Source organism: Scomber japonicus, chromosome 22 (assembly GCF_027409825.1).
Source record: "Scomber japonicus isolate fScoJap1 chromosome 22, fScoJap1.pri, whole genome shotgun sequence".
Classification (NCBI taxonomy): Eukaryota; Metazoa; Chordata; class Actinopteri; order Scombriformes; family Scombridae; genus Scomber; species Scomber japonicus.
Window position 1 is genome coordinate 2,469,765 of NC_070599.1, and position 27,186 is coordinate 2,496,950.

Sequence of the window (27,186 nt, forward strand, 5' to 3'; positions counted from 1 at the left end):
TGACTGTAATTTCTGATAAACCTACAGTAGAAGTTGGCAAAGTCAAGAAAGCGCTGGAGCTGCTTCCGGTCGGTGGGCACAGGCCAGTTCAGGACTGCATTGACCTTCTCTGGGTCCATCTTGATCAGCCCTGGTGAGATAATGTTCCCCAGGAATGACACAGTGGACTTGTGAAATTCACATTTTTCTGCTTTGACAAACAACTGGTGCTTGAGCAGCCGCTGCAGCACCTGGCGGACATGTCCCACATGTTCCTCCTCAGACTGTGAGAAAATCAGGATGTCATCCAGGTACACGAAGACAAACCTTTTCAACATGTCACTGAGGATGTCGTTGACCAGGGATTGGAAGACAGCTGGGGCATTAGTGAGTCCAAATGGCATGACGAGGTACTCGTAATGGCCACTGGGGGCATTGAATGCAGTCTTCCACTCATCTCCTTCACGGATTCGGACCAGGTGGTAGGCGTTACGAAGGTCCAGCTTTGTGAACATCTTGAAGAAGCTCGAAGGCAGAGGAGATGAGTGGCAGGGGGTAACGGTTCTTCACTGTAATGTCATTCAAACCACAGTAGTCGATAAGGGGCCGCAAATCTTATCTTTCTTCTCAGTGAAGAAGAAGCCTGCACCAACAGGAGAGGAGGATGGGCGAATGATCCCTGAAGACAGTGATCCTTGAATGTATTCCTCCATAACCATAGTGGTAAAGACATGGCTCAACCTTCAGGTCAAGGTACACTGCAGGTATACCGGATAAATCTGGAGACTTAGAGGGGAGTTCAGACTTTGAGGGAACAGAGGGAGAAAGCAGGCAGGACGAGTGACAGGCTTGACCCCACCTCAAAACCTTCCCTGCAGCCCAATGTATGTGAGGGTTATGTTTGCACAGCCAGGGATACCCTTTTACTGGGGCACTGAGCAATGAAGTGACCAGAAGTCCCACAATAGCAGCATAATCCCTCACGCTGGCGTCGTAGACGTTCCTCAGGGCTTAGATGAGTCTGACCAAGCTGCATGGGCTCCTGCCTTGCCTGAGGTTACCAAGAGCACGGGCTGCCTCACGGCCTGTGGTCGATTGGCCGAAGACACGGGTCAAAGCAGCAGAAAAAGCAGCCGTAGAGTCACAGGAAGACTAGCGCTTTGCCCATTCGGCAGTTGCCCATTCTCGAGCTCTACCTGTGAGGTTAGTCACCATATACGCTACCCTAGAGCGTTCTGTAGCGAAGGTAACTGGTTGCAGTTCAAAAGTCAATGAACACTAGGGTTGCAAAGGGGTGGAAAATTTCCGGAAAGTTTCCGGTAAATTTCCATGGGAAATTAAGCTGGGGAATTTTGGAAATATTCCAAATTGGAAACTTTCCATGGGAATTAAGGGAATTAAATGGGAATTTATGGCAACTGAGGGTAATTTAGTGGAAAGGTATCATCATTTGATTTATTAATTGGATAAAAAAAGTCCACCCCTTCATTAAAAATCAGAACATTATTTTTTCATGTGCTCAGTTAGCTACCAAACTGAGCCGGTTAATGAATGAGTTTGATCGGTGCTTCTCTGATTTCAGAGCACAGCACTCGGGCTTTGCCATCTTTGCCAATATTTTCACCACCGACATCTGCACAGCACCCCAACACCTTCAGATGGAGTTAATAGAGCTTCGGCCTGAGAGCGAATTTCCAGGATGTTGCAATCCAGGACTTTTACTGTCTACTGCCCCCTGATTTGATGCCACAGCTTCGACTTCATGTTGCCCATGTTCTGTCTATGTTTGGGAGCACCTATCTGTGTGAACAGATGTTTTCCTTAATGAGTCTAAACAAAAACAAGCACAGATCCCGCATCACTGATGATAACCTCCACGCTGTTCTACGGATTGCCTCAGCACAGGACCTAAAACCAGACATACACACACTGGTCACGGAAAAAAGGTGCCAGACATCCGGCCAGAAAACGCATAGGTAAGCATTTTTAAAAAATCTAATTAAAATATAATAAAATGTATTTCAACCAAGAAGAACAGTTAAACTGAGTGCAAATTAATGATTGTGCTTTCATTTTGTTTTGCTTATTTTCAGACCATGATCAGTGGATGAGGATGGTGGAGAGGGGATCCACTTGGTGTGTTCACGGACAGGGAGCATCTTCTCATCAACTTCACCTAAAAACTTGATCAATATAGTTGTGAATTGAAACAACCCTGATTTTGTTATTTTGAGTTTATTACATACACTACTTTATATGTGTAGCAATGTATTTAGTGTTTAAAGGTTTATGTGTTTATGCAGACAAATCTGCAAGGCTGTGTGCAGCCATTCGTTTGTGTAAAATGCTACATCTGTCACACATGTTCTTAGCAACTCACAATTGTTGGTTGTACTTATTCTGTTATTCTGTCCTCTCAACTGTGACAAAAAGGTTTTGAACAAAGTTAATGTCATAACTAGAGTTGGATGATATTTTTCTTTATTCACTTGGATAGTTTGATCATTGATTGATGGAGTAATGTGGGTTTCTTAACCTGACAATTTAAAAGGATTTATGTTTTAACACAGCAAGAAACATAATAAACTTTTTTTTTTTACATCATATGTACATATGTAATATTGGTAATTTTAATAATTAATAAATTCAGAGTTATTTAACATTAAGGAGTAGTTACATTTATTTTACATTACATTTGGTTACATTTAGTCACATTTATACTGCCTTACCGCTACATGTGGCCCTTTGAGGGCAACCATTATGCCGATGTGGCCCTTGGTGAAAATGAGTTTGACACCCCTGGCCTGGGCTTGGCGGATTGCATTCCCCTCTGCTGGGTCTGTCATGGCCAGATTGTACTGTAACGGCTGGTGAGTGTGGACCCAATTGCAAGAAGGGGAAGCAAGGCAGAGGTACAAAGTCCAGGAAGGCAAGCTCTTTAATCCAAAGAGGAGGCAGGTGGTCATACACGAAAAGGCTATCAGGAATAAGGCAAACAAAACAGGCAAAGAGCAGGCAGAAAATCTGAGGTCGAAAAAACAAACCAGTCTTACACAAGGAAACAGACATGAACAACACAAGAAAGCAAGTACACAGGGTAACAAAGACAATCTGGCAAGGAAGACATGGTGGGGCGGGGTTATATACACACAGGGAGGCAAGACACAGGTGAAACAAATAGGTAATCAACTAAGGCGGGAAAAAGAACAAAGAGGGGAAGTAAACTGACAGCACAGGGGAAGGCAGCTGCAGATGTGCCTTCCCCCTGCCGTATATATACAAGAACTTTTATTAGGATTTTTGACAGGATATGCCAGGCCTGTGATTTCAATAAAATGAACTAACCGGATCGTCTTCTTGTGGCTCCAACAGAGTGACTGTGTTCCCGGACACTGCAAGAAAAGTCAGACAGTAATATATTTTTTGATTGTTTTCATGTGCAGTAGTGCTGCATTATATACCTTGTATGAAGCAGTCAGTGTCCATTGCTGGGACACAGTCTGTGACAGTCCTTCCCAGGGTTCCCTCCATCACTGGCCTCCCTTTAAGGTGGAGTGCCAGCTCCTCTGCTGGGGTCATATCCTGGCTTGGTGGGCCACCCCCCGTGCCAGTTGTATGGGCTTTTTTTTTTACTGCTACAAAATCATACATTGAATATGTCAGGCACCTAATCTATTCACCTCATTTGTTCACTGTAATCTAAACGAAGTCACTTACCAGCTTGCAAAATGTTCTTATATTTAATTTTGACTTGCTGCCAGGACCTCTTCTGGCCAGACAAGTTTGTTCTTTATGAAGGATAGATCAATGAAATAGACAAAACACATAACATAGGAAAAACAGATTAAATAGATAACATTGAAACACACTGTGGATAATTGTTTGCACTTAATTATATTTTCTGAGTAGCATGCACTTTTACTTGCCACATTTAAATCAAAGTGTACAACTGTTGATTAGGGCTTGGACAGTAACTTCTTTAGTCCTTTAATTATAATTATGAGATTATATAAGATTATGACAGTTAATTGTACATTTTTGCACAACTTACGCATTGAGCCGGTCCCAGTTGTCTTTCCTTAATTACACTGCTTGTGTTGCCTTTTTTTGTCTTATAATTTCTTTAACCTCATCTTAAAATTCCATCAGGAGCCGTTGTTCAGCAGCCCTGAAGAATAACGCACATCACTTTTCCATTTTCCAATCTGTGATTCTGTGATCGATCCCGTGGGTCTATTTGAGAACGTGAACACGCACTTATCCCAACTATCTACACCTGGCTTGACATAGCTGCACCTTTTTATCCTGGCTCAGCAAACGTGCAACCGATTAAGCCAAGATGCGCCGGTCAGACTAGATCAAGCTGCGCTTGCTCAGTTATCCTGGATTTCTTTATTCTACTTTTGTGCAATACCCCTCTGGAGTCCTGTCTTCTCTCTGCACTGACTAATGGGCTGCATAATTCAAAATCTCTAACAGTATCTATCTGTAACATCCCTGTTAAAAGCAGTGTGACATACTTAGGAATAACCATTACTAAAGATCAAAAAGCAAGATGTCAATTTAATTTTGATCCCATAATTGATCAAACTAAAAAACGTCTCAGTCAATAATAATAATAATAATAATAATAATAATAATAATAATACATTTTATTTGTATTGCACTTTACATTTCAGCAATCGTAAAGTGCTACAGAGCATTAAATTAAAGGTTAAAATTAAGGTTAAAAAGAGAACCTATAAAAGAGAGACGTTTTTAGGTCTCTTTTAAAAACACCTACAGTCTGTGGGGCCCTCAGGTGGTCAGGGAGGGTGCTCCACAGCCTTGGGGCTGCAGAGGAAAATGCCCGATCACCCATGTGTTTTCAGAACAGAGGGTGCGTTAGGAGGTCTGGGGGGTGAGGAGTTCCTTGAGGTATAGGATCAATGGCTACAAAGGGATCTGAGCTTGATGGGTAGAATTTTATTGTCCAAAGCAGAGGGTTTATCTAAACTAGTGTACACTGCATTATCCTTTCATAGTCAGACACTGACATTCATTGACCACCTTTTGTGCAACTTTGTCTGGAATAACCAAACTCATTACATAAGAAAATCTGTATTTATAAATCCCTATGATAAGGGGGGCTTAAATTTCCTAGATTTCACAACCTTGAATCACACCTTTAAAGTAAATTGGATCAAATCCTACTCAAAGAATCCTACCTCCATTTGGAACAATTTCCTCATTACATATTCTCCCAACTGCAGTCTTAATTGTATGCTCCTTTGTAACTATAATGTTGATAAAATTCCTGTAATATTTTCAGCATTTCATAAACAGATACGTCTCTCATGGCTTTTCATTTATAAACACAAGTTTTCCCCGCACAAATTCTTTATTTGGTACAACAAATTTATACTTTATAAAACCAAATCCGAAAAATCTTGAAAAAACTGGTATGATAATAAAATACTATTAGTGGGTCAGCTCTTTAACAAGGAGGGTCTCTTACTGAAATATGAAGTATTTAATATGAAATTTAACCTTGTATATGCTATAGTTTTTGATGCTATCTCTGCTCAGATTTGTATGTTATTTAAAAATTCTTCTTTCAGTTTTGATGATCCTTCATTGTTGTACGTAGCTCACACCTCATTGGGCAAAATCCTTTGTCTGATAAGAACTGCAACAGCTATTTGTGCTCTGTTCCAACAAGATATTATTCCTATACCAAATGTTGTTTTTTACTGGAGTAAGTTTATTGCTAATATCTGTTGGAAAAGACTTGGATGCTGTCACATAAATTCCTGATAAACAACAAAATAAAAGAGGTTTCATTTAAGTTATTATATAGGATTTATCTCATGAATCAGTACCTAACAAGATTTGTTAAAACTCTGAATACCGATTGCTGTTTTTGCAAAGGTCAGACTGAGACAATCACACATGTATTTTGGGACTATGTAGACTGAAATTTGTTGAAATATATATATTTTTTTTTATCAGATCAAAAATTTGTTATGATTTTTCCCTTAAATAGGAGTAATTATTTGGGTTCTACAACAATGAAGGTGACAAAATGTACTATTTATCCAAAGTACAAAGTACAAAGAGTACACCACTCTCTTTTTTCCTGCTATTTCTTAAAGTACAAAGAAAAAAGCAATCAAAAGATGCAATGCTTGCATTATAATATTTGCTTGTAATGTGAACTTTGGCCTACTCCCTGGTGAATAATTGTGTATTATTTGTTTGCATTATTTGTCTTCTTTTTCTTTTCATTTCTTAATTAGCCTACTTGTTTTTCTTTTCCTGTGTCCTTGTCCTTTTTGACTATTGTATTTCATTTAAAAAAATATTCTAAGAATGTATTTTTTACTTACACCCACCTGAATGTTGACTTCTGTTTACATTGCCTGTATTGTCTACTGTTTTCAATTAAAACAAAACAAAACAAAAAACATCGGGCAGTGAATGTAATTTGGTTTGTCCAAGTGGAGTTACCGTACGTAGCTTTTCAAGATGGCGGAGCCCCAGCGCATGCGTGGTGCAAATGGGGCAGCAATGCAAATCGAACAAGAGGAAGGCTTTACTTTTATGTTCTTTGCTGTAACACAACATATAAGACACAATTCCAATGTTAATTACCAACAATCTAAATAAAATTTATTTTAAAAAAGTGCCCAAACTTTTGACTCGTACTGTATGTGTTGTTCCATTTTTTTTAAATGAAGAAAAAAAAGGAAGACTTTACTTGGTATGACGCCTTTGTTGTGCGACGGACTTGGTGTAGATGACATGAGAGCGAACATTCTGCAGTGATCGACTATCGCGCTTCTCTCGGTTCATTACAGATCTTTAAAAATATGACACAGTTTATTTTACTGTAATCAACTGTGTCGGTATGAGTACTTTCGTGTTTCTCTGAAGACTTAAAAGAAATCGAAGTTAGCAAGTAGGTGACATCTGGCTGCTCGATTCCTTTCATTGAATGAAGTTTAGCACCAATTAGCGTTTATTTTGTTTCGATACCCATACAGAATTAAACACGCAAAACATTCGATCAGAAGCAGTTGGACACGTTCTTATAAATCTGCAGGTTAACGGTAAGCATACAGTTGCTACGCCTAGCTGGGTTTGGAATACAAAAAGGCAGGCGTTGTATTTTTTGTTGCACGGTGTCTAACGCTCAACTAGCTAACGACAACATGGCTAACCTGCTAATATGTTAGCACGGATAGAGAGCACATACACACTCTCGTTATTTTAGATTGCTCTTAAATGTGCTGCAGTGGCTGCAGTAGTAGTAGTCTATAGCTCCTGACTAAACAATGTTTTAAATTTGCGTGAACCTTACTTCGGTTATTGTGTTCAGACTAAGATTGCCACAGTGCTAGCACCAAACAAGCTAGCACACAAATAGGCACTATTTCCTGCCCCGAAAAAAAACTCATCAGAGATCCGTTTTTCTTAGTCTTTCCTAGAATATCGCGACACATCAAATTATTCAATATAAAAAACGCCCAGTTGTTCAGTTATCCCAGTTTAGTCATTATGCTAATATTTGCTCCCCGACCAAGAAACACACAGCACATCTTTTTCTATGTATTCTGGAATACGACTGGAATTGTAATGGTTATGGCTTATTATGTGATATTAGTTAATAACAAAATATTTGTCTTAAATCCCAGTACTGCATTGTATGCTTTTGAGAATTGACATCACTATTTTATTGGAAGATAAGAAGAAGATATAACAGCCTGTTATATCTTTATGTATAAGTAGCATAACTAGCCATATCTGCTAGTTTTACCAATTGTAGCACTGTCATTGGAAGGGATGAATGATGCTTTGATGAGGCTGTTTTTGTATATCAACTGGACTGTGTTACTCAGTGGATGTATGCAGATAGGTGCATTGCTTCCTCATATCCAGTAACATTTTTAAAGGGACCTTTTTATCTCACAGTTGTCATTCGATTTTGGATGAAACCAACAGTAAAATTAATAACTATCACATAATGTTAACTCCGCTGTCCTAACCTATTGTAGGCCAGGGGAGTGAATGTAAATATTGATTTCTCCTGTTTTGGTTCCAGATTGGATGTAGACATCCTTTTCATTACAATATTCATCTGTGAGGAGAAATTCTATACGTTTGTTGACATGGAGTGAGAGTGGAGAACCATCGGGCAGAGTTCCAACAATCAATTGACTAGTCAAATAGTTTAATAGCTAGTTTAGTTTAATAGTTTTTATTATGTAGAGAAAATTAATAATTAATCAACCAAATAGTTTGCGGTAGAGCAGCTATGTTAAATGGGATGTTCCTGCTTGGTTCATGATAACTAGCAAGCTACATTTAGATTGAAAGTAAAGTGGCTTGCCACAACCACTAAGGTGGCTTTTAACTGTGTCAATAAAACAGAGTTAATATTAGTTGAGTTCATGACTGATCTTGCTGTGACAACAAGCATGTACTGTGTATTCCCAGAATTTGAACAGTTAACAAACTTGCAAGAAACTTCAGTTTCTCGTATAGATCCAGAGTGTATCTTTACATTCCCATTGTAGACTGTGTTTGTTGTTTGTAGGTGACGAGCTGGCGCAGGTCGTGGGTTGTCCGTGGATAATGCGAGACAGTGGTGGTAGCCTGGCCCAGAATCGCTGGCAGGGAGACCTGGGTCTGACTGCTGTAGGGCAGGACGACACAGTAGGAGGTAGGCATTCTTCTTGTAGTCGTTAAAAAGTTTACATTCTTGTAACGCTTGTATAATTATTATGGGGTTTTTGTTCAATGCTGAATGAACAGTTAAAACCCTCAAACAAAACAGCGAGAGTGCTTTGCTTTGCTTCCTTTGTATATATATATATATACTTTATGGCTTGGAGATGGCAACATAATTTTTAATTTTATTTATTTTTTTTTTTTATATATATATATATATATATATATATATGTGTGTATATATATATATGTATATATATATATATATATATGTATATGTGTATATATATATATGTATATATATATATATATATATATATATATATATATATGTGTATATATATATGTATATATATATATATATATATATATATATATATATGTGTATATATATGTATGTATATATGTGTGTGTATGTATATATATATGGGATGCATATTATGTATGTGTCTCATTTATTTAGTAGTCACATTTTTATTTTACTAGTTTACACATATACAAATGATATAGGTTATACACATATAGACAATGTGAAATGTGTTGGAGAAGTGCAAAAAACCCTCAAAGGGGGCTTTTTAAGGGTTACATTAATCAAAGGAAAACTAAGATGATTAAAAGGAAGGTTAAAAGAGAGATTAAGTTTTCACAGAAGATACAGGTAAGACATTTACATATATGCTGTACACTTGCACAAAGAAAACTTAAATTAGGATATGTGGATTGTTTACAAATATAATCCAACATTAAAAATAAACCTTTTACAGCTCTCTTGCAAGTGCTAAATTAAAAAAAATTGAGATGACAATGCATTTCAAATCACTGAACCTCTGTAGATTATATACCAAATTGTAACTGAGATGCTCGACAGATAGGAGTTATTACGGGTGAAAGAATTATGAAATTGGTGACAGTACAAGTACAGTTCATGATAAAATGGAGGAAGGATCTTGTTCAGAGAGCTGTATACAAATAAAGCAATCTGTAGTTGGTTGACTTGATACACAGTGAGAATGCCTGATCTTAAAAACAAAGGATGAGATGAATATGTTTGATGTACACAGTAGATAATTCATAATGCTTGTTTCTGAAGACAAAAAATAGGAACCAATTTAGTGGGATGGGTGCTTCCCCATACATAGTTTCAGTAATATATGTATGCATAAACCATAGAATAATATAAACGCATGGGTACCTCCATGTTTATCATGTTTATCAGGTATCATCCCAACTTTTTTAGCAATTTTTATTGTGATTGTGCCAATTTGTTTTTCCCAAGATAGAGATTTATCAAGATGTAGACTGAACTCTATCGATAAAGGTGTTGTTTATTTTTATATTTAAGGATAGTACAGTGTTCACTGGTTGAACTCCAAAGAAAACATCACAGGTTTTCTTAATATTTAGAGATAATTTGTTACAGTTAAACTAGTCACTTATTTTAATGAGTTTTTGATTTAATACTTAAACTATTTCATCAGGGTTTTCATGTGAATAAAGGACAGTTGTGTCATCAGCATATATACCCTAAGTCAGTTTCTTTGAGACATTACATAAATCATTTAATGTAAATTTAAAATAATAACGGCCCGAGTACCGACCCTTGATGTACACCACAAGTGATATTATAAAGAGAAGAATTAAGATCATTGATGGAAATATACTGCCTCCTAACTTGAAAAACAAAGTAAAGTGGATTTTCTTATTCCTGTATGGTAAATTTTATCAAGAAGAATGATATGATTTACTGTGTCAAAAGCTTTCGATAAATCGAGAGAATTTCCTGCAGTGCTTTCATTTGTATCTTGAGTTTTGTAGATCTCATTTACGAGATAAGACACAGCCATGGAAGTGGAGTGGTTCTTTCTAAACCCGCATTGATGAGAAAAAAATAATATTATGCTCATCCAAATGATTCAACAGTCTTTCATAAACAAGTTTTTCCAAAACTTTTGCTATTACAGGTAAAATTGAAATTGATCTATAATTGCAAAAGAAGGCTGATTTTTGCTGTTTTTAATTCATCAGGAACAACACCTTTTTGTAATGAGAGCTATTATATAAGTATGAGTTAACGGCAGTAGATAAATACAATAATAACAGAATTAAATCCTGAATGGATTTAAAGTAGACTACCAGAAATGTGATCCAGCATTTTTTTTTTTTACATCATTAGAGATTATTTATCTACCAAATTTGTGTGTTCATTTCATGTCAGCTTTGTATGAGAGTCTACTGTGTTTTGCTGTAATTTATGGTTGTGCTACTTTCCTCTGCTCTCTATGGTTCACTGCAGGCAGAGCTGAGCCCTCTGTGTGTTTGTCTCTCCAGTGTGTGCAACACAGGAGAGACAGTGAAACAGGTGAAGTTGACAACTACACTTGTTGGATGGACAGATAATGGGGGGGTGTGGCCACATACCACCAATTTATTCATTGAATTAAAATGTGCTGTATTGAGATGGGTATCATTATTGGGATATAAAATTACCTATATTGTGATATGAGATTTTTGGTCATAGCACTGTGCTGTATGTCACAGAAATGCTGTTATTAATATCATTAGTGCAAGGACTGAGGTTTGATAATATTTCATTAAATCAGAATCCAGTATTGAATCTAAGTCCTTTCATATCTTTTATCAAATTTAATTAGGTTAAGCTTTGAATGGTAAATGGACTGTACAATATAGCACTTTTCTAGTCTTCTGAAGTGCTTTACACTATAAGTAACATTCTGCTGCGGACAGTCCTGAGGAGTTATAACATGATTAAAAATGTCTTTGAACAATATTTAACACATATTCTTGAGATTACATTGATCCAGTTTCCATACTTTCAACAATTAAAGTCCTGCTGAGTTTAGCTGTTACTCCATGACTGAACAAAATTATTTTAAAGAGAACCAAAGCTGTAATTACAAGATAAACAAAAATAAAATTGCAAGAAATGAACAGTGTTCATTTTTTCCACTGTTAAATTAACAGTAGCGGATTTGGATACACCCTAAATGCACTTCCATCACATGTGTCAGACCATGTGCTGTAGAGAGAAATGGGGACTGAAGGCTTCTGTGTCATGATGGCACATGGTTGAACACAGCTGCTGATGTTTTCTGATGTTCTTATTTTTAGATGGGATTCCTGGAGATCACCTCATAGTTCCAGTGTCAGGCCACAACATACCCAGCCCCATGCACCTCAGACTGGGGCAGAAAGAGATGGTGTGGAGAGGTGAGTTTGTGGACAAGGAGGAGGATGGGATGGGCATGATTGAGGCAATAGGTGAGGAAGATGACAACAATCTGGATGCAGAGGGTGAATTTGAGGTTTGGGATAACAATGAAGAAGAAGAAGCGGAGGTGGAAGGGGACCATGCAGAAGTGGTGTGGGACATCCCAGACTTTCCCTCCCAGTCCACCCAGCACCTTCATTCACAAAAACACCAATATTATGGACCACTGCCAAAGGCAGAAGAAGGTGATGATGTCTCTGTAGAGGATACTGTCTCTCAGTCTGTAACAGGGGACTTGTTCAGGTCCCATTTCAGCAGATACAGGGTTCTGAGGAGGCTCAGGCGCTGGCAACGTTTGCGTTCCCATGGAGGCCATGGATTTCGGCTCACCCAACACTGGAAGAGCTGGCGGCAGCGGGCCCAGTGGGTCTGCTCCCTTGGGCACCGTTGGAGCCTGAGAGGGCAAAGGTACAGTCTATATGGGAAGCAGAGGAGGATAAGAAGGTATCGGCAAGCCCCATACCCTGATGGAGAAAATGACAGCACTGAAGAGAGAGTCACAGAGTCTGAGAGAGGTACTGGCATACACTACACTTATATCTAAGGAAGGCTAATTGATGTAGACAGAATGTGTTGAAATGGAACAGTAGGGTTTAGAGCTTAAGGGATTTGGTTGGCAATATTGTATTTTTTTCTTGTTCTCAGTAAATCCTATGAAAAGACTAAAACCAACCACAAATAAAATGGTAAACCTCCCATTCATTTGAATGTGTGCTCTGCTCACAGAGCTCAGAAAAAACACAGGAGCCATCTGGTGAAAAATTGAACCAGGCTTCACATCTGCTGAAATGCAGTCTGGCCAATTGGCCAATTACATACATGCAATTGCACATACCTGTGGGTCATTCCGTGTGAAATCAGCAGAGGCCTCCCAGCAGGCTAGGACTCCCTTTGAAACCCCTATATCTCAGAAAATAAATAACATTCAAGTTCAAAGTTTTGCACACTAAATTTTGTGTATGTGATAATATACATATTTACATACATATACAATTTTTCTTAGTGAGGTACTTTAATTGTTAGTCTGGATAGGGCCAGTAGGGACTGACCGATACTGGATTTTTGGGTGATGATACCGATAGTAGCCCATAATCTTGTTATAAACAGAATGTATACATGAACACACACTTTTTTTGCAATAAGCCCTCAAATTTTTGAATTGAATTTTGAATTAATTTTATTACTACATTTAAAAACAAAACATTTCATAAAAAGGCTGTCTGTACAACTGCATATCAGACAAATACACTGATACAATATATCTGTGATAGGCCAATAAAATGTTTTACCCTCATCAAAACAATGACAAAATCTAAGAATCTGCATTAGGTAAAATGTATTAATTTCTCTTCTTTTCTTTGGCAGATAAACAGACAAATGGTTGCTCTCCAGAGAGGCAGGAGGAAAGAGGGAGACGGGGACTGGAGGATAAACCAGTGGAGCTGGCTCTTACTGAGGAACACATGAATTGTGTGACAGGTATGGGTCAGAGACTGAGGATATTTGCTTACAATCATAGTCGATGCATTTTTTTTTTTTTTTGGTAAAGATTTTGTTGCCACAATGGCAATAATGTTATATAACAATGGTTCCCAAACTTAATGAAATCAAGTGATAGAAATCTGAGTCACTCAAAATAAAAGCCTACAGATGCTGTGCAGATAAATATTAAACTTGAAATGAAAATGAACACAGTTAAATATGGTAACATGTTAAATGTGTTATTAATTTTCTTCTCTTAGAACTAGCTTATGTTTCTGGTATATGAGGCAAAACAAAAAATCCTATTTTAATGAGATGTGTACTTGCTGTTCATGTGAAGAGGGAGAGCACAACCTGCAGGTGATTCCACTGACAGACGTTTCTTTCCTTGTTTTCATGTATACCAGCAATGAGAGAGCTACATCACACATATGACTTTGGGACAATGATGAATATCCATCTTCCACTAGCAGCCAAAACCTCTCATCTCTTAAGCTGTTAGCCAAGTAGCCTTCAGTTACATTAGGCTTTTGTTGGTGGGCTATAATTCTGTGTTGAGAGCTGAGATTTATTAGCATTTTTAGCCTTCTTTGGCTTATTTTCTTCTTTCTTCCTGAGTGTCGAGTTCCTGAAAAAAAATGTTATGTTACTATAACAACAAGCAACTATGTCATGACATAAGCTGCAGCATTTTAAAATTCTTATATGTTTGAAAACGTAACATAAAACTGTCACCAGTGTTTTAAACGTGATGAAATGTTAAAAAAAAAAAAGCACAATAAATCAACAGTATGATTAATCTTGCTGCACTCTTGGCCCATCCTTATGCCACCCCATGGTGCTGTAGGACCAACTGTGAGAATCATAGAAGCTTTTTGTCTTAGCTAGATGCTTAAGTTACACACAAAATATAAAGAAGTTACAATTAAAAAGGTGGCCTTCTTGAGTGGATACCATTATATGCTTGTCCAGCTTCTGAAAACGATGATTTATATTCAATGCCTTATTTTTTTCTCTTTTCTCCAGGTATTCTTGAGGAGTCTCTACAGCAGTATGGCAGTTTGATTCCCATCCATGTTGATGACCTTGTGGAAAAGCTTCAGGAGATCTTCAATGAGAGCTTCTCACAGCCACACAGGTCAGACACACACTTTAGTTTATAGCAGTGGTTCTCAAACTTCTTTACGTCAAGGACCCGATACAAATTAGACCAAGGATCCATATCTGATAAGATTTTAGATGTTTTATTACAGAATGAAACCCATGACCAAAATGGTAGTATATTCACTGTATTACGTATGCATGGAATTACAGTGAAAATAAATGATTCCCCTTTTTGCTGGGGACCACCTGGAACCTCCTGGAAAGACCCCTAGGGGTATTTTCTTGAGAAAAAGAGACGTTGAAACCAAATTAGATGTTTTGGGAATGCTTATTTTTTAGGAATGCATGATATAATGGTGGCCAATTTATAACAATTCAGAGCCTTGGGTTTAGACAAAGGGTACCACTCGAAACCTGCTTCTGACACACATATGGAATGGACAGCAAAGCAGAGCGGCCACAGTGAATGAATGCAGCTGATTTAAGGCTCTCATTCTTCTCTCATTTCTCAGTGCCCTCTCACTAGGTGTTAACTGATTTACACACACACACACACACACACACACACACACACACACACACACACACACACAAGAATTTGAAAAAAAAGAGCCGAGAATGGCTTATGAAGATACCTCCCCTGTATAAATAGTCATACATAGTTTTTTTTCAGATGTTTCTTGAATAATGATAATGTAGATGTTTACTGTTATGGAAGTAGATTGTTCTGTATGTCAATATATTAAAGGATAATTACCGTTTTTACAACCTGGACCTTATGTCTAGCATAAAATACGACCATTTACTCACTCAGACAACTTTGGTGTCATTTGGAGTCGTTCGGACGAAATTAGCTCCAGTGGAGCGCTGCGTATATCCGTATAATGCGAGTACACGGGGCACCGAAGCGCAGCCTCTATATAACGCATTATCTGCCGCGAAACTAGTTCATTTCACCAATATTTTGTTATGATGCGTTAGTGCTATTCCCCTCCGAGCCCGTGGTGGCATGTGAGGCCAGGAGATACGCGTCTGGATGTGTCAATAAACGTCTGTATCACAACGCTGGAGGATTTCTGCTCAATGATAAACCGGGCTGTGGTAGAGATGTTCAGAAATGACATCATCCAGATCAGAGGTTAGTAGGTCAACCTACGGACCCCGGATGTTGATTACATGCCACCACAGGCTCGGAGGGGAATAGCACTAACGTATCATAACAAAATATTGGTGAAATGAACTAGTTTCTTGGCAGATAATGCGTTATATAGAGGCTGCGCTTCGGTGCCCTGTGTACTCGCATTATACGGATATACACAGCACTCCACTGGAGCTAATTCCGTCCGAACGACTCTGGTATAGGGCATCATGGTAGTGATTTTGAACCAGACTGTTGTGATTTATGTTCTAGGACATACCTTATATTAAGATTTAATATCTTTTCAGGTTAGAAAGTAACCATGTAGATGCCCAGAATGTACTCAGTTTATGCCAAATATCTTGTGAGCAGTGTATCTGTCTATAAATGTCATGTCTGAATTCATCTTTAATGTAAATAAATGTGAAAGTCACTAGAATCTCAATGACAAAAAGCCATTGCATTAACAAATGGATGACACCTGCAATGGTATGTATTCCATATCTCAAAGGGGCTCATGTGTTTTCTTCATTAGGAAAGCAGTGGTCCATCACCTAATACAATCCTTTCAGCGTTCGTCAGGATCAGCTCTGGCTAAAACATTCAGGGTCAACTACAAACGCCATGTTCTGACCATGGATGACCTAGGCACTCTGTATGGACAGAACTGGCTCAACGACCAGGTACACCAATACACTTTCAGGATGTGGGCTTAAAAGGAACCCCGACTATAAAGACTTGTATGCATTTTTAGATTGAGGTTGTCATCAACTATATAAATGTAATATAAAACACCCCTGGCATCTTAATTTTTCATAAAATTTGAAGAAAAAAAAACTTTCACTTGTACGTCACCATTGTTGTTTACGTTGCAGTACAGTCTGGGTAGTGACGTCAAATGGTTGCAGCGGTCTTCAGTCCCAGTCTGTTCACACTACAGCAAGATAAACATGTCTTCTGTTCAGCCTTTTCAATTTGAACCTGAGTGTAACGTTAGCAAGGAGGACAACATAGTAGACAACACAAAATAGACAGGGTCAGTTTTCACAAAATCAGAACCCCGAAGGCATTTTGTGAATATTTATAATATACAACATTTCTAGGGGTATTAAGGGGTGCTGAATCCAAATCTGCTGTATATGAAGCTCAAAAATACCCCAAAATGCCTCAAAATTGAGAAATCCAACATGGCCGCCGCCGCCAGGCTGAAATCTATTTTTCAGTGTATCTTTTTGACTAAACAAGGTAAAAACATGAATTAAATGTGCTTTTGTTGGTTTTCCTATATGAGCAATCCAATGGCATATTCAGATTTGAGATGTAATGTGAAGAAACTGCTTAGATATTGCAAAAATAGTTGTTTAGTGAAGAACTACTCAGCTATTATTTTTATTATTAATATTTTTTATTATCAGGCTTCTTTTACTTTGTATTTTAATTTGAGGTCAAATGTGCTGTAATGGAACCTTGGTCTTCCCCAATATCTCCCTCACTCACCCACAAACCCCTTACATCCCTGCACAAGCACGGCCTTCTCCTTACGCCTTTTTGCAATTCTCACAGAATGGGTGATCTGCAACATAAAAGATAACAGGTAAAGTCATGTCCAGTGTATATTTTGATAATGTGACATGTTTTATGTAGTTTAATAATTGCAATAATTGCAGTCTATGTAATTTAGCATTTTTGATCACTAAAAGAAGCTTAACGAGCTAATATTAGCCAGCTAGTACAGGCTCAAATGAGCTAGCTAATTGAATGCATATCGATGTCTTTAACCTTGCATTTGTATTCTAAGAAAACTCACACTGTCTTGTAGGTGTGATGACCTACAAGGTCTATTGACAACTGATGCCATGGCTGAAGCAATAGACTAGGGTAAATAATAAATAAACATGGTAATAATCAGTCAAACTACCCACCTGCCGGCTGGGCCGGCCGCTTGACACCAGAAGCGAGAGCCTGCTCGTTAGATGACGAAGCATTTGGCTACCTTAAGAGAGTCATAGTTACTCCCGCTGTTTACCCGCGCTCCATTTTTTCACTTTGACATTCAGAGCACTGGGCAGAAATCACATTGCGTCAACACCCAACGTGGGCCTTGCTTTGTTTTAATTAAACAGTCGGATTCCCCTGGTCCGCACCAGTTCTAAGTCAGCTGCTAGGCGCCAGCTGAGCCGACCCATTGGGCCCCGTTCATACGGGGTCCCAATGGGCGCCGTAGCTGGGGAGATCCGCGAGAAGGGCGAGGGAACACAGCCGCAGGTCTTTAGGAAGTTGTATTAGTCCACAAGCATTTTCCCACTTAATTCTCCTCTTCTTATTGTTATGAAAGCTGTGAAGACTTGCATCACTTCTCTTTCTTTTCAACTGGAAATTACAACCAAATGCAGCACAGTCGCCTCTCGAATTGCAACCATTTTACATCATCAACCTAGAGTTTATTGCTCACGTAGTGTAATGGCGGCATCTGTATGTAAAAAATATGTATTAAACGTTGAGGATTTTCAATAATGAAAATATTACATGTGTTTGTGATGATGTGTTCTAGTAGGATAGGGCTATTATAGCGTATAAAGACACAGAAGTCGAAATAGTCGGGTTTCCTTTTAACATTTTGATAAAGAATACTACCAGTTACAATCATGGTTGCAGAAAATTCCACTGTTAAATAATGCTTATGATGTGCATAAAAATGAAGTACTTTCACCTGATTGCCAGTACTGTAAACAAGTAAAAGAGCAGAGGGCTGTGTTGTTGGGAGTGTGTTTTTTAAGAAAATAAAATACCATCCAGGAAGTCAAGTTGGATTAATAGATCTGTGTGTTTTAAAGGCTTAGCAGATGTCATTTTATAATTCTCAGTTTAAATTTTTATAATTCTCAGAGTTAGACTTTTACAACTCAGTAGAAACACTGTTTCTGTTACTAAGTATTCCACCAGGATTGTGCTCTTTGGTGTATGAGACTGGACAACAAATTACATATAGTAATATAGTAATAATATATTACATATATTGCATTACATCAAAATTTGAGTCGGGTTCGGCTTTCTTGCAGGCAGCCCTTCCTTGTATTGCTAAATCCTCTGCATTTGCAAGTTATTTCAGCAAGTCAGCTATGTGTCTGAGACGCAGAGAACATACAACCACTGCAGTTACCTGCATAAAATGGAAGAAAATAAGCATAAAAATATGCTATGAGGTGCTGTATTGTGTGTTGTGTAAGGCAGGGGTGAAATGTGAATTAGAAAACTGTATTGATTGAAATAGAACTGCATCTGATCCATCACATGCATGAAGACAGATAACTGAAAAACCAGACTGAAACACTTTCTTTGTAGACACTAGTGGTCTGAATCTTCACACTTTGTTTCGGTTATGATTCACCTGTCTTCAATTCTACGATGCATTGCAGCATTATTATGCATTGAAACATCTAAACATATCACATCTTCAATTTTCTATAGTACTACGTGGATAATTTTTCATAAAATTGATACAAAAAGTCAGATAAATGTGAACTCCCTTTTTATTTAGAAAGTACTTCAATGTGTTTTCACATTGAAATAAGTTATAAACCAAAATAAATAAATAAATAGTATAGGCCTGGTGGTGGTGGGAATCTCACTTAAATGTATGAAAATAACTGAGGGCAGAGTGGTCTGCTGTGTTCATATTAACCTCATATCTTGTAGTAGAGAAATAATATTACAGTCTCCAGCAATGGAGAGAAGCATCTCTGCAGGCTTTGAAAAAGAGTGGGCACAGGGTTGTTGATATGAAACAGACTGACACACTTGAATTATTTTCTCAACCTCAGAGGTTGAGAAAGGTTCGTTGGTTAAGTTATTTAATGCTGCAATGTGGTCAGTCGGTCTCGTTTTCTACTCCACTCTGCTACGGTTAGCAGTAGTTGAGTGATGATGCAGAAAGTTCACTTGATGGTAAACTCTAGCATGTGCACACTGTAGACTGTGCCCTGCCAGTTGAGCTACACCTTTTTCTTTCCATCAACATCACGTAATTAACTAAAATTTAGAAAATAATATTTTGACTTTTGTTAATCGTGATGGTGCATGCATGCACGATGGTCTTAACGTGACAGCTCTTTATACTGTTATAATCTTTCCTCCGTCAGTTAGGCCGGTCAGGTTGAATCCCTCCTGATGACGTGTTTCTCGGGGGGGGGGGGATCCCAGCCCTCAGCCCTCAGCCCTCAGCCCTCAGCCCCCAGCCCCCAGCCCCCAGCCCGTGTTCACGCCATGTCAGTGTGTGTAACAAACAGAAAAGAACAACATAAAGCGAAGCAAACCGAAAACCGTGACCCCAAAACTGTGATATGAACCAAACCAGCACATTGGAACATGGTACTAATAGCCCCACCTTGTTGTCTCTTCAATATAATATTTCCTAGTTCCAGCATTCATAAGCATTTTCTTCAGAAAAAGGAAATATTGTATTTAGTTTATATAATTCAGCTGTTCTGCAGAAGATTTCTTTGCTGCTTGTTAAGTGTTCGAAGGCTCCAGTCCACAGACTGGGGATTGGGAAGTCATGCTCTAAGCAGTGAGTGATAAAGCCTTGTCAAGTAAATTACATCTTGTTGGTGCACTCATGGCTTTGGCCATAGAAATTTCTGACAGTCAGCAGTAACGGACATATTTCATGTTTGTTTTGTTCTGTAGTCTTTAAAAACTTTGTACCAGCTCACCCCATGGTAACCTAAACCATAGCTTCCACTTAGGTGAAGCTGAATAAGTAAGTACTAGTCAATAGATTTGTTCAGGCTGGGACTCTAATCATTCATGAAAAATTCAGGGGAGGTGGGACAATGTACATTCGAGATACAACAAGCTCCTTTTTCATAGGGAAACATCGAAATTTGCTTCGTCGCCATGGCCACTGGGTTCAACTAAAAGTCACAATTTTGATAACTTTTCATGGCAAAAGTCCTTATATGAAACTGACCAAATTTGAAGTCTGTGGGGTTAAATCTTCACGAGTAGTTTAAGTTTGAAGCCTGGAAAAGGCAAAAATGGTGCAAAATTGCTCATATTGCACATTGAAATCAAAATAGCTGACTTCCTGTTAGACATATTGGGATAGGTGTTGTTGACCTATATCAGGATATGCGATTTTGATCATATTGCCCAGCCCTAGTTAGAAGGAAAAAGAAAGAGATCATGCTTGAACCAAAATGTGCATGTGAATTCTAAAGCTACAGTTACAAGTTTCTCTGCCAAGCTAATGAAAAAATACAAAAAATGTATCAAGATGGATTGCATACATAGAAAATCAGGAAAGAATCTAAGATGGCAAAGATTATCTTTTGAATAACTGAGTAAATGGGTTAAATACAACCTTATTAGATCACTGCTTACTGATCAGATTGTGTCCTTTGTCAAGATGTTTCTCTACATTTGGCACCTTCCTTTGTTTCTGTTTTATTCAGGTTATGAACATGTATGGTGACCTAGTGATGGATTCTGTACCAGAGAAGGTAAGGCAATAAAGAAAAATACTAATGGCATACTAAAGGGCACTCTCCAGTGAAAATGTATTTCAGGTACCTCACTATGAGGAGCAATACTCAGTGAGAATGGTTGTGTGGTTGTCTAATGTAGTAATCTACTTTATCTCAGCTCGAAATAGATTTTTTAAAGAGAGTGTCTAATTGATTAATTCATTATTTAATTTACTGATTTATTTATTTATCAGGGACAACTTTCATTAATTACACTAAACATGTAAATCTGTCAACGGATAATTTGCAGATCCAGCATTTCTGACGTTTGACCCATACCAGCAACTGAAAATCAGACCTCAACCTCTGCTGCAGTGACTTCCTGCTGATTATTCTTGTGTAGTAGCAAATCGTTCAAGCAGTCTATTTAAAAAAAGATACAGATACAGATTGTAAACATGTCTCTTTTGTCAGGTGTTTTCCCACAAGCCCTCAAAACTGCAATCATCAAAAATTATTTAAAAAAGAACGATCTGGAAAAATGTGTATTGAATAATTATAGGCCCATATCAAACCTGCCATCTTTAGGCAAAATTATTGAAAAAGCAGTGTTTCAACAGCTACATAACTTCTTGGCACTGAACAGTTGTTTTGATGTCTTCCAGTCAGGTTTTTGACCACACCACAGCACTGGGACTGCTCTTCTAAAGGACTTCATTGACATACTCGTAAACACTGACAATGTCAGGATTTCAGTGTTCGTATTACTGGATCTCAGTGCTGCATTTAACACGGTTGACCACAGCATATTACTTGATCGGCTAGAAAACTGGGTAGGACTTTCTGGTACAGCTCTAAACTTTTGTGTCTATAGGTAACTACACATCTGAGCCGCAGTGGCGTGCACAGACTTTTTGAAGGGCAGGGGCGAAAAGAAAAAAAGGGCACATACAGCGCATTCTCGCCACTGAAGAGGGCACTTTAGCACGCATTTTTGCCACCCAAGAGGGCATTTTAGCTTGTTTTGGCTCCCAGGAAGGCACTTTAGCGCGCATTTTGGCTCCAAGCAGGTACTTCAGCGTGCACACCACTGCTGAGTGGACTAGGGCTTGGGGGACGCAAGTTTTTCGCATCAACATATGTCGACGCGAAACATTTGTATTGATGCGTCAGACCAAAACAAAAAATGGCGGCAGCGTGTAGCAGCAGCAGCACGAGTTAGAGAAAAGTGCTCTAAAGAGAGAAAAGTAGACAGCGTAAACAGAGTTTTTAATCAAGATTGGACACTTTGGTCTAGACATAAAGCGTAGCGTTAGCAGCATGTTTAGAAGATCAACAGCAAGTGTCTACACAGGAGGCGTTCATGGTTAAGTGTAGGTCACCCGCGTTTTGAAAGTGCTTAGAGCCCACAACAGAATGACTGTATCTACGCACGTAAAATGAAGGAAATGCTTCTACAGGCAATTCAAAATCTGTTTTACTCATCTATCTGGAGAGATTATAGGAGCAATACTCTGAAAGGATGTATTAAAGAAATGTTAAATAAATATTGAAATGTTATAAGAAATCAATGTTTTTTGATATTCATAATGTGTAAATTGCTATAGTAATCAAATAATGGGAAAATAATCGATAATCGAAAAAATAATTGTTTAGGTAATCGAAAAATTAATTGTTAGATGAATCGAAAACATTATCGTTAGAATAATCGTTTAAAAAATAATTGTTTTGCCCAGCCCTAGAGCGGACAAAAATGCTGTGGTGTACCCCAAGGCTCCATTCTAGGGCCTGTTCTGTTAACATTTACATCAGAGGTGTCCAAACTATTCCACAAAGGTCCATGTGACTGCAGGTTTTCAATCCAACCAAGCAGGAGCACATCAGATTTCACTCATTGAAATCAGCTGATCTCAGTCTTCAGACAGTTGATTGGTCGAATCATGTGCTCTTGAATGGTTGGAACAAAAACCTGCAGCCACATGGCCCTTTGTGGAATAGTTTGGACATGCCTGACCTACATGCTCCCAGTAGCCCAAAGCAACAAAATAAGTTACCATAACTATGCAGATGACACACAAATCTACATAAACTTATCATCAGGGGACTATGGTCCCATGCAAACACTAAATATCTGCATTGATCAAATTAATGACTGGATGTGCCGGAATTTTCTTCAGTTAAACAAAGACAAAAAGTCAGCGCCCAGCTTCAATCAGTAACGCTGAAAACCACAGACCAAGCCAGAAATCTAGATGTAGTCATGGACCTGAATCTGAACGCTCATATATTAAACAATTACAAAGTTGGCCTACTATCGTCTTAAAAACATATCAAAGATAAAAATACTTGGAAAAACTTGTCCATGCATTTATCTTCAGTAGGCTTGACTATTGTAATGGTGTCTTTACAGGTCTCACTAAAAAGTCCATCAGACAGCTGCAGCTGATTCAAAATGCTGCTGCTCGAGTTCTCACTAACTCCAAGAAAGTGGATCACATCACACCAGTCCTCAGATCTTTAAACTGGCTTCCAGTTCCTCAGAGAATATATTTCAAAAATACTCCTGATGGTTTACAAAGCACTAAATGGTTTAGGGCCATACATCTCTGACCTTCTACTCAACTACGAGCCATCCAGACCTCTCAGATCATTTGGGACTGGTCTTCTATCTGTACCCTCAGTGCCTTTAAATCAATATTGAAGACTTTCATGTTTGCTGCTGCCTTTTATTAACCGCACTCTAACATTATTTTGCTATTTTATATCTATTTAGTCTGTTTTAGCTGCTTTATCTCCTTTTCCATTTCTTTTTATATTTTAGCTGTTAATTCTTTCTCTTGTTCTTTTTTATGTTCTCCTTTTGCACTATATGTAAAGCACTTTGAGTTGCCCTGTTGCTGAAATGTGCTATACAAATAAATTAGCCTTGCCTTACCTTGCCATTAAACTGCTGACTGCTTCAGCAATAATTTACTGTTTTGTTTACTGATAAATTGTTAAAATGGATGAAAGGTTAATGCAAATGAGAACCGCGTAGTGTCAGCTGTCATGATGATCAGCTCAATATTTTCTTGTGGATAATATAATCTTCTTTTTTGAGCTTGTGCTTTGAGTAACTTTAATGTTGGAAGAGTGGATAGTTGAAATTCTCAGTATGTGTCAGGCCAGTTGGTTTGCTTGGATTTATTCTTTTATTTCCATTTTGATGTGTGTGCTTTAGGGTAGTTGAAATAAACAACAACTCAGCAGAAGTGGTCATATGTTTACATGGTAACAACCAATAAGATTAAGTTTAATAGTCATTTGTCGATTTCCTAGTTGAGTTAAACACTGGCATGACGAAGTATACCACATGCATTTAAGAGAATGAAAAAGAATGGCCTTTTCGTTAACCATAAATAACGGGTCTCAGCTACTTATGAATTGGCTTGTATTAAACCCTAAATGCTTAAAATGTCTCCCATAGGGGTGGGAAATCATTAAATGCAAAAAATAACATTTCAGAGCCAACAAATGCGTTTCAGTTTCTGTGTATAAAGCTCAAAATAGTGAATCCATGCAGCAAATGTTATTATTCTAAGCATTTTATATGTATATACTGATATGCATATAACACATATATACCGAATACACATTGGGATAATCACAGGGACATACACTCAAACATTATTTTACTTTTACAATCATGAAAAAACAGACATCCAAATGATAATGGCTGAGCTATATTGAAACACCAAGCAAGTGATTACAAATGCTCTCATCTGTGAAGAAAAGTCATATTTGTTAATATGTTCTAATTGTCAGTTGCAAGAGAACACATATTTTACTGATTAAAATATTTAGTTTCATAAAATAAGAAAAAACGTAGCGTCATCACAACTACAGTAAACAGTAACACACTTTATGAAACACTTCCTGTAAAAGTTATACATCAGGTTTTAATTAGTTCTTCAAACATTGTTCACCTTTTTACTTTTATTTCAAAATTCTTACCATTAGATGTTTGTCAGCTGTGCAGGAGTTCATGAGGTGTTATGTCATATAGTGAAGTAAACACTTACAGCTTCACCCTTTCTGACAACTATTATATCTTCTACCATAATTATTAATTTTCTTCTTCTCTTCCCCAGGTTCACTTTTTCAACAGCTTCTTTTATGATAAGCTAAGGACAAAAGGCTATGAAGGAGTCAAACGGTGGACTAAAAATGTAAGTCTCATTACTTTCAGTTATGTTTTTTTTTATGATTGTTTTTTTTTTTTTTAATTACGTTCTTATGTAAACCTTTTTCATTTTATATCATTAAATGTGGCTACAAAAGAAGAGTACCCCACCTATCTGGTATCAGGTGATAGTCGATTTGTCTGAAGTTGTTTTTGTAGTCCAGGCATTATAGTCAGTGTAAACTGGTCGTATGTTGCTCCATGCTCTTCTTTCCGTTCACATAAAAAAGACAAAGGGATAGTCATTGCAGGGTTACAGCTTCGTTGTCAACAGTACTTTTTCTGTCTTTATTGTTCAGCTTGTTGTTGTGTTAAATGACTCTTGCCTGGAGTACTGTCCCGAGTCTCAGTCCTAAGCACTTCACAGTACCGATCACTGTATATTCTGGGCAAACAACAAAGTGTAACTTGATCTGGAATTACATCAGTTAAAACTGCTATGTGGAAAATTGCCATTGTCTTGTCGTCATACTTCTATCAGGTTGACATCTTTCAGAAGGATCTGTTGTTGATCCCCATCCATCTGGAGGTCCACTGGTCGCTGGTCAGTGTTGACATATCTCGCCGAGCCATTACATACTTTGACTCCCAGCGGACCCTCAACAGACGCTGCCCAAAGGTAGGGCTGAACAGCAATATCAAACTCCTTACACTAGTAGACTATTTTTGAATGTTGGAAATCCTCTTTTAGACTCTCAGTGAATGGACTGTTGTATGTAAGTTGCAGCCAAGCTTTCTCTGTAGGCTGTACTCAGGCTGCAAACTGCCTTCATACAACAGATCTGATATATAGGCTAAGGATGGGGACCAAAATCTCATATCCTGATATAGGTAATTCCATATCCTGATTATGATACCTATCCCAAAATAGCACATTTTAATTAATTGATTAACTAGGTATTTAGAGGCTTCAATTGTAAGGCTGTATTCAGACCAAATCAGGCAATGCTTGGAGACCTGCAGGGTTGAGTATAGGTTTAGGAGTTGTGTGCGTGTATATTTGTGCTGTTAAATGTAACAGCTGGGAGACAATCAGAAAATGATGTTTTGCTGATCTGATTCCCCGGCTTTCTTGCTGCCAGTGCTCACTCTCTAGCTCACTTGACCAAATCTGCCAACACAACAGCATCAGCTCCCTGTCCTGCCATGCCGACGTCAATCTGGCTCTGTGACTGGTTATTATTATTCTGTGTCCGTACCTTTTATACAGAACAGCGATGCAGAATAAAGGCACAGCCTGGAACAGGCCGCCTTGAGAAGAGAGAAGTGTGTCTTTAAATTACATTTAATTTCAGCTCAACGTGAGAGTATCTGGTGCATTTTGCTGAGTGCACATGAATTGGTTAAATAACATAAATAAAGACAGTCACTACTGTCTTGCTGTCATTTATAGTCACTGTCTCTGCTTCTCTCTTCTTTCTTGGTGAGGGCTGGGCTAAGTACTCCATGTATGCAGCAGCAGAGAGGCAGACAGCGATGGAGAGTTGACGTCAACTAAACTTGTGAAGTGTGATTTAACAATGTAATTCAAACAAAAGATGGACAAACATAACACAGACAGCCCTCATATAGGCTAAAAAGCTCAGGAACATGTAGTCCATTATGACCCACCTTCTGTAGTTCAATTCAACTTCCGATTGTTAAGATGACATCACATTGCTCTGGGCATCAAGTCCCAACTTTGCTTGTGTTGTCCCTACACAGTGGTAGCACTTCAGTGTCTACAGCGTGGTTGCAACTCAGTTGTGTTGCAGCATAATGTGTTAGAGTATAATTTTAATAGAGCCACTCAGGT

General features: G+C 38.2%; 1 protein-coding gene across 1 annotated transcript in view; it reads left to right on the top strand.

Moving 5' to 3' along the window:
• The first annotated feature begins 6,768 nt into the window (after nucleotides 1–6,768).
• senp3b (SUMO specific peptidase 3b) overlaps nucleotides 6,769–27,186 on the top strand; it is a 31,698-nt gene continuing 11,280 nt past the window's right edge. The window contains exons 1-9 of the mRNA XM_053343571.1: nucleotides 6,769–7,070; nucleotides 8,558–8,683; nucleotides 11,821–12,495; nucleotides 13,346–13,459; nucleotides 14,489–14,600; nucleotides 16,240–16,387; nucleotides 21,158–21,205; nucleotides 25,300–25,377; nucleotides 25,873–26,010. Of these exons, the coding sequence (XP_053199546.1) occupies nucleotides 8,596–8,683; nucleotides 11,821–12,495; nucleotides 13,346–13,459; nucleotides 14,489–14,600; nucleotides 16,240–16,387; nucleotides 21,158–21,205; nucleotides 25,300–25,377; nucleotides 25,873–26,010 (1,401 nt within the window). The 5' untranslated portion in view covers nucleotides 6,769–7,070; nucleotides 8,558–8,595. The remainder of the gene's footprint in view (nucleotides 7,071–8,557; nucleotides 8,684–11,820; nucleotides 12,496–13,345; nucleotides 13,460–14,488; nucleotides 14,601–16,239; nucleotides 16,388–21,157; nucleotides 21,206–25,299; nucleotides 25,378–25,872; nucleotides 26,011–27,186) is intronic.